The sequence below is a fragment of the Dendroctonus ponderosae genome, unplaced genomic scaffold (assembly GCF_020466585.1).
Source record: "Dendroctonus ponderosae isolate FM_Combo_2020 unplaced genomic scaffold, Dpon_F_20191213v2 Dpon_F_20191213_5, whole genome shotgun sequence".
Lineage (NCBI taxonomy): Eukaryota > Metazoa > Arthropoda > Insecta > Coleoptera > Curculionidae > Dendroctonus > Dendroctonus ponderosae.
Genome location: NW_026018715.1, coordinates 9679478 through 9693208, shown reverse-complemented (window position 1 = coordinate 9693208; position 13731 = coordinate 9679478). Strand labels below are relative to the sequence as shown.

The following is a 13731-nucleotide window of genomic DNA, read 5'->3' as shown; positions in this document are numbered from 1 at the left end:
TTGTCACTCATCACACACTTCATTGCCAAAGTCAGTGTGAAGTTTTCCGCACATTTTCCAATTTATATTTGTTTATTTTGCGGCGAAAATATTTTTATATAATTACTTTTCTTTAAAAATTGACTGTTGAGAACACTCATTAGTCTATGCAGTGTCGGATCGAACTATTCTAGTTTGTGTTAAGATTTGTGTTGTGAATTGAAGTGAACTTTTTAATTCAACCAAAATGGCCCATTCAGGAGCCGTTCCAGGAAAACGCAAGGAAATCTACAAATATGTGGCCCCTTGGCCCCTTTACAGCATGAACTGGTCAGTCAGGCCGGATAAGCGGTTTCGATTAGCCCTGGGCAGTTTCGTTGAAGAGTACAATAACAAAGTGCAAATCGTGTCTCTTGATGAGGAAACCAGCGAGTTTCTGGCCAAAAACACCTTTGATCACCCTTATCCGACCACCAAGATTATGTGGATTCCCGACAGCAAGGGAATATTTCCTGACCTTCTAGCCACAAGGTTGGAAAGTTATTTTTTAGCACGTTTGACAATGGTTTATTTATACACCTTTTTTATAATAGCACGTAACATTGATGATATTTTCAATCAACTGGTCTTTTGCAGCGGTGACTATCTAAGGGTGTGGAGGGCGTCTGATCCTGACACAAGATTGGAGTGTGTTTTAAATAATAACAAAAATTCCGACTTTTGTGCCCCATTGACGAGCTTCGACTGGAATGAAGTTGACCCCAACTTAGTCGGCACATCTTCTATTGATACCACGTGTACAATATGGGGACTAGAGACTGGACAGGTATTTTTCAATGAGTGATTAGTTGGAATGTTTTTGTTTACTGCAACAAGACCACACTGATGTAATTAGAAAGCAGAGTTTTTCGCACATTATTGGAAATTTGCACCCAAGAGATGACAATTTCTGCGTTTTGTTCCAGGTATTGGGTCGAGTAAATCTGGTCTCAGGCCACGTGAAGACCCAGCTTATCGCACATGACAAGGAAGTGTATGATATCGCATTCTCCAGAGCTGGAGGAGGGAGAGACATGTTTGCATCAGTTGGTGCAGATGGATCTGTGCGAATGTTCGATTTGAGGCACTTGGAACACTCTACTATAATATATGAGGATCCTGCACATACCCCTCTTTTAAGGTACTCATAACGATGGCTAATAGCCTTTCAGTAACCCACTGTTCATGAAAACTGAAACTGAAAAAGCCGCTTTCATTGTAATGATCGTTTTGACAAAGCATGTGTTGAACTGCCGGAAATTCATGGTACATTTTTCGACGGAAAAGAGAATTATGGCACAGTGTGGACGGTTTCCTTTTTAGTACAGTTAAAGTATACAAATTTGAGGTTCTCGGGTATTTCGACAGAAGATTCACATTGCTCAAAAAGACTTCTACGTGAAAAATCTCTTCATGAATAACGAAAGCAGTTTTTTGCTCCCTCTTGTTTCCACCACGAGCTTTTACTTCTTGAGACTTAAAAATAAATGTGGCTTCCTGCAAATGATAGCTGGGTTTTGGATATACTGGGCGTTTGATGAGGATAAGCGGCTTTAACATTGTCCCTACTATGTCTATCCCTACTAGGTTGGCCTGGAATAAGCAAGATCCGAACTATTTAGCCACCATTGCTATGGATTCATGTGAAGTGATTATACTCGACGTGAGAGTGCCGTGTACCCCCGTGGCTCGACTCAACAATCACCGGGCTTGTGTGAATGGAATCGCCTGGGCGCCGCACTCAAGTTGCCACATTTGCACCGCAGGTAATTGCGTACATTCGCCTAAAAATGCAGGTTCTATTCAATTTTTTTGTTTGTTGCAGGCGATGACCATCAGGCCCTAATATGGGATATCCAGCAAATGCCCCGCGCTATTGAAGATCCGATTTTGGCTTACACTGCAGCTGAGGGCGAAGTCAACCAGATTCAATGGGGCGCCACTCAACCAGACTGGATAGCGATTTGCTATAATAAATCGCTGGAGATTTTGCGGGTCTAATGCAACTTGCTGCGTGTGCAATTCATCGGGGATTTTACCTCTCTTTTATTGAGTTGACATTTTGTTTAAGGAAAACTGATTTTTTAGAGAGTAGGTTGCAATATTCACTTTCTTAAACGGCGCTAGTTTCTAGTTTATTATCATGTCAAATCTTCCTCAAGTGTGTCTTCTAACTGAAATTAGAGGTTTCCTACAAAGAACTTCTACAGTGTTGACCCACACTTGGGGCCCAGATTTAATTATTTTGCCCTCCAACTCCTAATTTATACTACCAATGGGTAGATTTTGAAATCAGATACAGTCGCTGGTTTTGTTTTACTTTATGTGATAATTTGTTTTTAGGAAATTTTCAGACTGCATAAAGTGCAAGCTCTTATGTAGAGTTAACTTCGAATGAGATTTTGATATCATTGTGTATATAAACTCTGATTAATTTATATTTTTTCTGAGTGTAACAGGAAATTTTCTCTCGTATCCAATGTTGAGTTAGGTTTTTTAATATAATTGTGTACATATTTTATTAGCTGAATTGTTTTTTTTAACCGCCTATATTTTTATCTGAAAGCAACGGCATTTGCGTGATGTTGTCTTAATGGCGAATGTAATTATTGCCTCCGCCACTGGCAAATGTTTGGAGTTTTGAAGATGGCGCCAGTGTTTCTGTTTTCATGCATTTCTGTCCATCTAAAACAATTTTCATCTAAATTACCGTGTTTTCACTAGATATTTTGCAAATTCCTGAAAAATGGGTTTAGGAATTTTGCAGTTTGCACGAAAATATAGTTCCACTAAATGTGTCACCTATTTTACCACACCGATCTACTATGTGAATGCAGGTAAAAATTCTAACCTATATTTGCCAGACAGTGGCGTATCATAGGCAAATAAAATATTTAATTAATAAATAAAGGTTTAATTTAAAAAATTATATTTTGCATCAAAATTACTTGTTCATCAAACTACATCATTCATTCGGTTAAGGCAAAACGTGTTTTTTTTGCAAATATAAACGACGTAAAATGAAAAATAAAAACATTTTAAACTGCAAACGGTCATTTTTTTGACCATATTATACCAATGCGTTTTATTCAATTACTCTCACTTTTTTTGAAAATTTTTATTTTCACGTTTCAATTTCAATTATTAACTTGTTTCCGCTGTTCTGGCTGCCATTTTTTTTAATAAAATTTTTTTTCATTTGGCCCTTTATTTTTCTGGTTTCTCCTTCACGATTGTTTTTTTCATATTATCGTATATTCATGCTTTCTGCTTTCTATTGTCTCTGTACTAATTGGGTTTTAAAGTCGAAAAACAATGAGAAAATTATAGAAACAACTTTTATAGGTATATAAAGCTAATAATTTTAGAAATCTTTTCTTCACATACCGTATTCCTGATACATACTCTTTATTTCTGATTTACAGAGTTACGAAATTTTCATTAAATGAAATAACATTTATTAATATTTCAGAAACCGAATATTTAATCGACATTTTACAGCTTTTGGAGCCAACGATTCCAAGGTTTTGACTAAACCAGTGATTTAGTTTTTTTACTGAAAACTGTTCAGCGCCGTCCTGGTAAAATTAACACCAGTTTTACCAATTTTAAGTAAAAAAACTAAATCTCTGGTTTTTGTTAAAATAAAAATCATTTTTAAATTCTCGTTCCATTTGCAAGAGATAAAGACGGTTGGTTTTTTTTATATGCGACGCACTGTTTTGAGTAAAAAAAGAAAATTGATTAATATTGTAATAGATTTTACGTTTATTATCGTTCAACCTTCTTAATTGTTGATTTTTCCTGATATTTGCTTATTATATATTCGTTTGTGTTGTTCATGGATATTGTCTATAATTTTTCTATCTAAATTCATTAATGCGTTTGCCGTTCTCGGTGAAAAGAACACATTTTCTTTCGAACATGTCTTACTACCTCTGAAAGAATTACTGTTCATTTTTAGATTTAACTGTAGATTTGAATCACACGTATGAAAAGTCCAATGGGGATAAATCTGGTGATATGAGCAGGTTTAATTTAAATTCTTAAAGTATATATTCATGATTTGTTCGTAAAATTAACCTCGTCTTGAAATAATTCATGCGTTTTCTAAATTCTTGAGGTCAATTCAGAATAGTTATGTTTAATATTATAAGTTTTCCAATAGGTTCTTTCTCAGACAAATGCAGTTTTTTTACAGTAATTAGTAACAGTAACAAATAAAATTCGGTCGAAAAGCAGGTTACTTATCGAGCACAATCATGTCCAAAATAAATTTGTAAATCAACGTAAAAAGTAAATTAAATTAAAACAAGTGAAATTATTTAGACTAAATCTGAAAGTTATCCAATCTACAAAGGATTATATTTCAAAAGACCAATGAAGATGCTCAATTTCGCCTTTGATTTGCAATTTAAGTTTTTTTCGAGTCTTCGTAAAACGTTGCCTGCTGAACTTTGACCAAATTCGTTCTTTTTGCTTTTCCTTAATACTTATCCTTTTCGCCAGCCGACAATTCATAAATTTTTTTAAAGTAAACTATGCTATTTTCTAAGTGAAATTCACCAGATTCTTATGGCATATCATTAGAAACATATATTTCCAAACCTCTTCCAGAGCCTCACATTGGCCATTTATACAGCTCGGTAATAGCGGACGCTTCAAAGAGATGGACGCAGATTCTTCACAGAGACGCCAAAGTAATGTTATCGACTGGTACCGATGAACATGGCACAAAAATTCAACGTGCTGCCAAAGTGCATCAAACCACATTAAGTGGATATTGCGACAAAATATCTTCTCAATACAGAAAACTGTCTGATGAATTCAACGTGGATTACACCGATTTTATTCGAACCACTCAGGACAGGCACAAGGAAACTGTACAGAACTTTTGGGTAATTTTTCTTTATCGGCAACCCCCACTGGTTACAGCAGCAAATTGTAGAATGTTTTGGCTGAAAAAGGCCTAATTTACAAATCAACTTACCAAGGCTGGTATTGTGTCCCGGATGAAACGTTTCTGAGCGATTCCCAGCTGAACGAAGTTGAACGAGATGGACAAAAACTGTTGGTGTCCGCAGAAAGCGGACACCCAGTAGAGTGGAGCGAAGAACCCAATTATATTTTCAGGCTCAGCGCCTTTAAAGATGACTTGATCTACTGGTTGAAGAAGAACGGCAAGTGGTGTCAGTGCTGCTACCAAATTAACTCTCGATTGTTAATTAGAACGTTTTGAAACTTCCAGAAAAGGCGGTAGTTCCTCACAAGTTTCACAAAATTTTGCTGGACATCATCCACTCAGACAATGCTCTGGATGATATTTCAGTTTCCAGGCCATCTTCAAGGGTTCACTGGGGCATTCCTGTTCCAAATGATCCAGACCAAACGGTTTATGTTTGGCTTGACGCTCTGGTTAACTATCTAACAGTTGCAGGATATTCGCAGAATCCAACTGATAAATTTCCACAGGTTTGGCCGCCAGATGTTCAAGTGATTGGAAAGGATATTTTAAAGTAAGTTTAGAGCAAAAGGGAGTTGTTTTTTCGAGATGGTGAGTGGTTTTTCAAAGGTTTCACGGGGTGTATTGGCCAGCTTTTCTCATGGCTGCCGGCTTGGAGCCGCCTCGATGCCTTCTGTGCCATTCCCATTGGACAGTTGATAGCGAAAAAATGTCCAAATCAAAAGGAAACGTTGTGAATCCAATGGAGAAATCGGATGTTTTTACTGCCGATGGTTTAAGATATTTTCTGCTGCGCGAAGGTGTTAACCACAGCGATGGCAGTAAGTTCTTTTCGTAATATTCAATGTGATTTACCAAACGCCCTGCTCTGGTAGATTATGGCAATAAAAAGGTGATTCAACTGCTGAACGCGGAATTAGCGGACACTTTGGGCAATTTATTGAGCAGATGTTGCGGCAAGGCCCTCAACCCCGATCAAGTATTTCCCAAAATGCACCCTCAAAGCTTTAGCAAAATTTCGTCAATGCAAGCCACCAGTATACTCTTGAAGAACGTTGAACTACTCCCGAGTAAGTTTCTTGCAATCGCAGCCTCTTGTGGCTTAATGGAAGTGTTTTCCAGCCGTTTGCCAGCAACATTACTCGGATTTCAACTTCTACAAGGCAGCTGATGCAGTAATAGCCGCGCTGCATGCAGCCAATGTGTTCTTTGATACTCTCAAGCCATGGGAGTTGAGGAAAAGCGACAGCACAATCGACGAACTTCACGTAGTTTTACATCTTTGCTTCGAAACGCTTCGAACTGCAGGCATTCTACTGCAACCCTTAATGCCCAACATCAGTGATAGTGTACTAAACAAGCTAAACGTGCCTAGAAGCGACAGGTTTTTCGATAATTTGCAGCAGTTTTCTTGGCAGGATGAGCGTTTTCAAACTAGGCCTTTGGGGGCTGAAGGAAGCATTTTGTTTAAAAGAATTCTTTTGGATGTTGCAAAAAACAAAGCCGCAAGTCACAAGTGAAAATACTGCGTTAGTTTCTATGAAACTTTGAAAAACGTTTCTTCTTTCTTTTGTTTGTTGAACAAGTACAACTATAGGTACTTTTTGTAAATACACTTTGATGTTTCCCAGTATTTTTTTGAATATTCCTGCCCTAATCAACTAGATTATAATAAATGGAATGGAAATAGTTTGCGCATTTTGAACGTTGGCTGGGGCGCAAGCAAAAGAGCTCCTATTCTCCCATTCTGTGTCCTCCTTTCTGCGGGTATTGATTCGGTTTGCCTGCCTTTATTTTTGTTTACTCGTTGCAAAATTCGTTGTTTTTGCAGCTTCTTTCCTTTGAACACATAATTTCAGGTGAGCGATTTTTAAATTATGTGGCAGAAGAGCGATATTTTTCGTGATTACTGATGTCTTTATCATTTTTGCCACCTGTTACTTTCTGTATTGATGATGTTTTTAAAATTTTTAATTAGTACAATTTTAGTTCCTAAAGTGATTAATTTGAATACTACTTTTCAAGATTCTTTATCTGCTTATTAATGTTTTTTCAGCCAGCAAAATTCGCATTTAATAACCATGTCGGAACCCGCGGAACTGCGAAAGGTTTTGGTGCTTTATACCGGAGGAACAATTGGCATGAAACGCAACCACCAAGGAGGTTGTTTTTTTTGGAAAGTCCTTAGCGTATGTTAAATGCGCGTTTGTTTCCAGTTTTGGTTCCAGCTCCTGATGTGCTAACTGGAAAGATAAAAACGTGCCCAGAATTACATGATCTTGATCTAGCCCGAATATATTCGGTAAGAAACCACGAGCTCATCACAAGGTAAGATTTTGAAATTAATTAAATTAAAACCCTTGCAAATTTTCAATCATCACATTTCCTATGTTTACAGAGTTTCATCATCCAATAAAGCTATTGTGTACCAAATCAGAGAATATCATCCTTTGTTGGACTCTTGCAATATGACCCCAAAGGAATGGGTGATAATAGCAAAAAACATTGAGGTGGGCAAGTTATTAACAAAAATTTAGTCCTCATTTCCCAGTGTCTTTTTTAAAATAATGCTTAGGAAATTTGATCTTTTTAATTACAGGAAAACTACAATGATTTCGATGGTTTTGTCATTTTAAGCGGCACTGATACCATGGCCTTCACCGCCTCAGCCTTGTCGTTTATGTTTAAGAACTTGCAAAAACCCATTATAATCACTGGTGCTCAGGTAACAATTCATGCAATACTTGTGGGCTTTTTTCGTGTTCTTTTTTATATTTATATTCAAATTTTTGTTTAGATACCGATTTTCGACAATCCGAGCGACGCAAAAAATCACATCCTATCAGCGCTGGTGTTTGCAAGCTGTTCGGACATTCCAGAGGTTTGTGTGTACTTTTCCAACAAGCTTTTCCGGGGAAATCGAGTTAAGAAAATGAGTTGTTCACAGTTGGACTGTTTCGATAGTCCCAACTATCCAGTTTTAGCAGAGATTGGATTTAATTGCCGAAGTACGGGCAATTTTATAGAGCAATACTTACAAGTAATTTTTCCTAGAAATTATGCGGATTTTCTTTTTAGTTTATAGGCACAATACGTTGCCCAGAAGCGAAAGAGGGCACTTGATGGTATGCACAAATCTGTGCGAACGGGTGGGCATTCTTTATATATTTCCCACCTTAACCAGGACCCAAGTGAGTTCATAACGCCAACAAAAGGCGAATGCGGGTGATATTTCTGCGTCCAGACCATTTCCAGATCTAACTTTTTCTTTTTACTAAACTGAGCAAAAATTCCAGCTGCTCTCTTTCCTGGAACCAACCTTGGAAGGTGTGGTGCTGATCACTTATGGTGCGGGAAACATCCCTTCGCATAGACAAGATCTATTAGATGTACTAAGAAATGCTGTTGGAAGAGGAGTTACAGTGGTCAGTGTCACTCAATGCATTAAGGGATCGGTTGGCCTTTACTACGAAACTGGAAAGGTTTGTAGGAAATCGTCTGATTTATTTTCTGATTTGTTAGCATTTGATTCTAGTGTTTGGAGGAAATTGGAGTGATTTCCTGCTACGACATGACCGTAGAAGCTGCCTACGCTAAGCTGGTGGTAGTTTGTGGGATGGTCAGTCAATCTGAGGAACGAGCAGAGGTAAATTTGCGTGTTCGTTTATGCTGAGTTTTTTGATCTCATGTGGGATTTTTTTCTTCGTTGTTGACTGAGAAATTCGTATTAAGGTTGGTCTGTCAAGATTTGTCTGCGTTTTTTTCAATTCTGCAGTATGTTGAGATTATTGAGAAGGGAGAGAAATGGTCAAATGATGCGTGAGAATGTGCAGAGAAATATTTTCTCACCGATTCAATTTTCCGTTTTCGTATGGCTTTTTTATACCGGGACCGCTATTGCTAAAAATATATTTGGAAAAGTTCTTATTTGCAACAAGTAAACCGTTGCCCCATGTAAGAAAATTACTGTTCTACACGAACATCGCGTCCTAAATGGCAAGAAGTAAAAAAAATTATCAAAAAGACAAAAACATTCATAATAAGTAGTTCCAGTCTCATCCAGCGACTTTAACAGACATTCGACAGAAAATTATATTTTATTATGTCCCAGTTTTGTTGTTACGGAAAAAAAATCTGAGGTTTTTTCTAAGCCAAGTGCGAGTTTAATTTCTCATTTTAGTATCAAACAGCGGCGCCGCGCAAATAAATGCAGGAATCGAATGCTCCGATCGTTACCAGGTTTTTAGAAACGATTTTTTTAAAGTTCTACAAAACATACCTTGATAACTTGGACTGAAAACAGAGAACGGAATCAAATAGAATTAACATAAAGCATAAAATATTTTAAAATATCTAATAACCAGCTGCATATTCCGTGAAAACGTATTTTTTGCTAATTGAATTGACTTGTTGCTGACTAGGTAGCAAGAGACAAAAGACAAAAATGCATTTTGAAAAAATTGTTGAACTTGCGGCATTATGTAGATCGTAAATACAGAGTTTGAGAACCAATATTTATAGAGTTTTCAGTCACCAAATAATAGGAAATTCTGTGTAACTGATATTTAGGAACGCCCTAAGGTATGCAAAAGAATGTTTAAATCAATTGCTGTTAAATGTGAGAATGGTGATAGTTTCGCACTGAAAAATCCTTTTTTTGGTTCATTTGCTTTCGAGCAAATCCAGTTCAGTTAATTTTCGCATGTTTGCCAATGCCGGTAAATATTTTTTCCAAATTTACCAGAGTGAAGAGCGTCTCTTTCACTGCCTAATTATTTTTTACGCATTGTTTACGTGTTATAAATGTGATCGATTTGCTGATGATTCACGTAATAGTAATTTACATGTTTACACGTTTAGCTAATATTTTACATTGTAAAAGCAGGTGAGATGGTCATTTTAACCGAAGTCTTTAAAGGGAGAATGCCAGATATTTACCGTTTACATCAGATTGTATTAAGAAGCTTTTGCCTAAAATAATTATGTATTTATGGACATGGACAAATAACTTCTAGTTATTTTCTTTTAGTTAATGAAGCAAGTTTTCAGAGGAGAAATGACTATTCAGCACTAAAACCAAATAAGCGCTACTTTCCAATTTTTGGAGCCAATATGAGTACTACGTTTATATTTATAGGGCAGATTAAGTTTGCTCAACACTCATTTAATTAAAGTGTTAAATTCATTATGATCTAATTGTGAAATTATCTTAATGTTATGTGATGAGAAATTGGTACTAAATTGTATTTTTTTCACATTTGTGATATAGATGACTAGGTGTTTAGGTGTCGGTTCAACACCACTCTGGGCATAGGAAAGTTAATAAATATTTCTTTTTATAATTGTGACCAGATTTAGTCCAAAAGCTACTTTATGTACCTGTTAGTTCTCTTGGTAAGTGTATACTTTTCCACTACAATAAATAAAATTGCCCTCTATTTTCTGTAGTTTTTTGTATGAACTAAAAAAACCCCAAGTTGCAAACAAAAGTAGATATTTCCCAAAATAGCATCAACGTGGAATCAATGAGATGATTTCAATTATAAAGCTTTCAACTGATCAAGAAATCTACTTAATGGAATCCAGACCGACATTCCGCCCGCTTTCTGTTCAATTATTTAGAGAAGCGACAATGAGGCGCGCCAAAATTCCCTGATCCTTAAACTAATTATAGCGACACATTGGAGATATAGAGTACCTACTTAGACGCTATATCTTGCCAATACTATTCAATCTAACAGAGTTATTCGGCCGTTAAAATTACGAATAACGTCTTATATTGAATTGCTGGTTTTTGCCTTGAAAATTTTGTAATTTCGAATTTGTAGTATTCTTCATGCATTTTCAACAACTTTAAGGTTTTAATGCTCTAAATAGTGCTTGCATATCGATTACTTGCTGTAATCTGTGCACACAAAAGCATTTTTTGATTGTGAATTAAATACAATCAGTTATTATAACATCTAAACGTGTCAAACCTGAAACCAATATGTTGGGTATAATTTGAATAAATTGTAAAACACGCTTTTTCCTACGTTTATTTACGATTTGTAGATCCGGGAATTGAATGCATGCTTTTAATGGTTTTTTGAGCAAAATAATGTGAAGTTGTTATTGCATACATTTTTTAGAACCATTTTATCTGCCCACCAGTAATGAATGTAGAATGTGCTGTTTCCTTGACTGGTCACCCGGAAATAGGAGTTTTAAATTGAAAATTCAGTTTCTCGACATTAAATATCCCTTTATTTGAACATATGTTGATATTTCCGACAAACAGTAAACTTTATATTGTTATTTGGTGAATTATTCAGGTCTCCGAAATAATTTCCATGTCGTTTTTATACAAATAATGGGTTGGACCGCTGTTGGTAAATCATCAACAAACTTGCAATCAAATGCAACGCGGCATATAATTAAAATATGTTAACATATCGGTTACTTTGCATTTAATTTAATAAATACATTAAATTACTAAAAGGGATTAATTTCCTCTCATTATCTCATTCGTTTAATGAGATTATTATTTTTTTGAATTCATTCAATCGATTATTTCTGTATAAAAGAACCGCTACTAAAAGCAACTATCTATGTATGTAAATTTGTATATCGCGTTTCATCATGATATTATTTTATAAATTTCCACTACGCCCCAACTTTTAGTTGACAATGTCCCTTTGATTTTAAATTGGAATGTGTCGTGTATATGCTATAAACCGGAATAATAAATTGCTGTTTTAGTCTATGTTGCTTTCAAGGCTTTGAGAATGCTGTTTAATCCGTGTAATATTTTTTTTAACACAAAATAGTACTTTTTAAATGCTCGACATGTTCATAAATGTTTACTTGCTCATCGCAACTGCAATTTTAGCAAACACCACCGAGCTAAACGCAACTCGATCCTGTTTTTAATTAGTTTCTGATAGCTTACTGATTTGTCGGCTTGTTAATGAGATATTTATTGTTTAAACCCTCAGGCCTAATTAAATGGAATTTCATATTCCGAACGCTAACTGGAAACTAGAAGGCGAACTTTTTAATATCAAGCAGATTAATTGATGATCTGCTGGACTTTTTACATTTACATAAATGTTGTATTGAACTTATCAGTATATTTGTATTAAAAATGTCTTCTGGTGATTGATGAAATCACAAGGTAGACAAATTTCTTTCCGAGCGTTTCGAAATATTCCAATTATATTCGTGTTCACTTTTCGAGAGATTTCCACATCTATTCAGGTCTTCCGTAGTAGAACGACGGCCAGAATATCTCCCCTAACGACTCGTTTTCAACTTCTCTAAACTTGTTAAACGTGAAAAGCAAATTTTGATACGAATTCACATTTAAATAAATTTGAGGAAATGTTAGCACATCCTTAGAAAGTGGGGCTTACTATGGTTCGTTTAATATGCCAACTTAAATCTACATGCTAGGTTTTACGCAATTTACAACAATTTTGGGAAAATTTATATTTTCTTTAGTTGGAATAATGTTTTGTTCACACCATTTTTGCAAACACAAAAGTGCTGGTGTGGGGATAAGAACAAAGTCTTTGGGGATAAAACATCTGCACGTTTTACTAATGGGTCCCTAAGGCCCACTTGTAAATCCTCCCTAATTAATATCAGATCGAAAAGGTATTAAACGGGCAAAGTTTCCCTCGAGAGGTGGATAATTCCCGCCAGTAATTAAAGAAATAATTTTCTTAGGGAAATTCTCTATCGTTTACTTTGCACGGAAATGTTTGCAGATTGTCTGCTCTTAAGCTGAAAGCCGGATGGGAAAATTGTTTTGGATTTATCGCACTCGCAAGCCCAAATTTTGACATTTAAATTAATCTTTTTGGAATCATGCGTTTTTTAACTAGCAGTTCTCAAAATAACAATCTACTTAAAAATATAATATGTAGTCTAATTAAAGCATTTTTTATTACCAAAAAAAAGAAGAAGGTGTTCTGCGCTCCTTTGAACACCCACCCAACACTCCGCTTACCTCTTGCCATGCCAAAGAAAGCCGTGATTTAAGTGGAGAATTCCCTACATTTAGTTCAGCACCAGCAGCGTTCTGCGTAATCAATTTGAATTTTTACACCACTTTCTACTTCACCGCTCAACTTCAAAATCTTATTAATGTGGTGTGTGATACTGTGGTTTTGGTTCCTACTGATTCGCTGACAATAATTAAATTTGTACCTGGAAGTAGTCTACAATTCTAAAATAATTTCTAAATAATCATACGAAAAAAAAGGGGATTGAAAAATCTGGTCCAATTACAAAACAATGAGCACACTCAAATTTAGGAGATATATTTACTTAAAAAATTACTTGAATTCCCAAATAATAAATTTCCGTTATCAGAGGTTTGATTAAAGTAAGAGGAAACCAGCAGAGAATTTAGATCTTTATCGGAGGTTTTAATAAATTTTTATTTTAATAAAACCTAATTTTTATTTTATTATTGGAGTCAAATTCCGTGGGTTTTCCAAGCGATTTGGAAACTAAATAGGAAACATTTAATACAACACATACTGGAAATTGAATCGCTAATAACGGAAGTTTTGATTGTTTAGCTCAAATAAAACACAAAATTGGAGATCAAATATCGATTTATTTGTTATTATTTACAGGCAAATAAATAAAATGCACATTGATCTATAAGGGTATAAAACATTAAGTTTCCTTTTTACATTGAAGGAGCTATGTAGAAGAAAAATATACGATAGATTCACTTTGAAAATATTGTACAATTG

General features: G+C 35.6%; 3 protein-coding genes across 3 annotated transcripts; all 3 read left to right on the top strand.

Annotated features, from left to right (window-relative positions):
• Window positions 1–7: 7 nt before the first annotated feature.
• LOC109535231 (DDB1- and CUL4-associated factor 7) lies at window positions 8–2542 on the top strand. The gene is made up of 5 exons (XM_019901111.2): window positions 8–510; window positions 616–805; window positions 945–1159; window positions 1606–1784; window positions 1844–2542. Exons 1-5 carry the CDS (start codon window positions 227–229, stop codon window positions 2017–2019), a joined length of 1044 nt encoding a protein of 347 aa, XP_019756670.1. The 5' UTR covers window positions 8–226; the 3' UTR covers window positions 2020–2542.
• Window positions 2543–2659: 117 nt separating this feature from the next.
• LOC109535228 (methionine--tRNA ligase, mitochondrial) lies at window positions 2660–6614 on the top strand. The gene is made up of 7 exons (XM_019901108.2): window positions 2660–2855; window positions 4636–4916; window positions 4967–5198; window positions 5267–5534; window positions 5591–5802; window positions 5857–6051; window positions 6104–6614. The coding sequence occupies exons 1-7, from the start codon at window positions 2765–2767 to the stop codon at window positions 6499–6501; spliced, it is 1677 nt and encodes a 558-aa protein (XP_019756667.2). The 5' UTR covers window positions 2660–2764; the 3' UTR covers window positions 6502–6614.
• Window positions 6615–6691: 77 nt separating this feature from the next.
• On the top strand, window positions 6692–10419 carry LOC109535229 (60 kDa lysophospholipase). The gene is made up of 10 exons (XM_019901109.2): window positions 6692–6840; window positions 7038–7144; window positions 7198–7309; window positions 7380–7491; window positions 7581–7706; window positions 7779–7989; window positions 8060–8172; window positions 8278–8463; window positions 8517–8627; window positions 10011–10419. Exons 2-10 carry the CDS (start codon window positions 7063–7065, stop codon window positions 10053–10055), a joined length of 1098 nt encoding a protein of 365 aa, XP_019756668.2. The 5' UTR covers window positions 6692–6840; window positions 7038–7062; the 3' UTR covers window positions 10056–10419.
• The last annotated feature ends 3312 nt before the right edge of the window (window positions 10420–13731 follow it).

Coding starts and splice junctions, on each gene's coding strand:
- LOC109535229 (XM_019901109.2), top strand. CDS start 7,063: ATGTCGGAACCCGCGGAACTGCGAAAGGTTTTGGTGCTTTATACCGGA. Junction 7,492..7,580: donor TAATAGCAAAAAACATTGAG/GTGGGCAAGTTA, acceptor TTTTAATTACAG/GAAAACTACAATGATTTCGA. Junction 8,173..8,277: donor CCACCTTAACCAGGACCCAA/GTGAGTTCATAA, acceptor CAAAAATTCCAG/CTGCTCTCTTTCCTGGAACC.
- LOC109535231 (XM_019901111.2), top strand. CDS start 227: ATGGCCCATTCAGGAGCCGTTCCAGGAAAACGCAAGGAAATCTACAAA. Junction 1,160..1,605: donor GCACATACCCCTCTTTTAAG/GTACTCATAACG, acceptor TATCCCTACTAG/GTTGGCCTGGAATAAGCAAG. Junction 1,785..1,843: donor TTGCCACATTTGCACCGCAG/GTAATTGCGTAC, acceptor TGTTTGTTGCAG/GCGATGACCATCAGGCCCTA.
- LOC109535228 (XM_019901108.2), top strand. CDS start 2,765: ATGGGTTTAGGAATTTTGCAGTTTGCACGAAAATATAGTTCCACTAAA. Junction 5,199..5,266: donor CTACTGGTTGAAGAAGAACG/GCAAGTGGTGTC, acceptor TGAAACTTCCAG/AAAAGGCGGTAGTTCCTCAC. Junction 5,803..5,856: donor TGTTAACCACAGCGATGGCA/GTAAGTTCTTTT, acceptor CTGCTCTGGTAG/ATTATGGCAATAAAAAGGTG.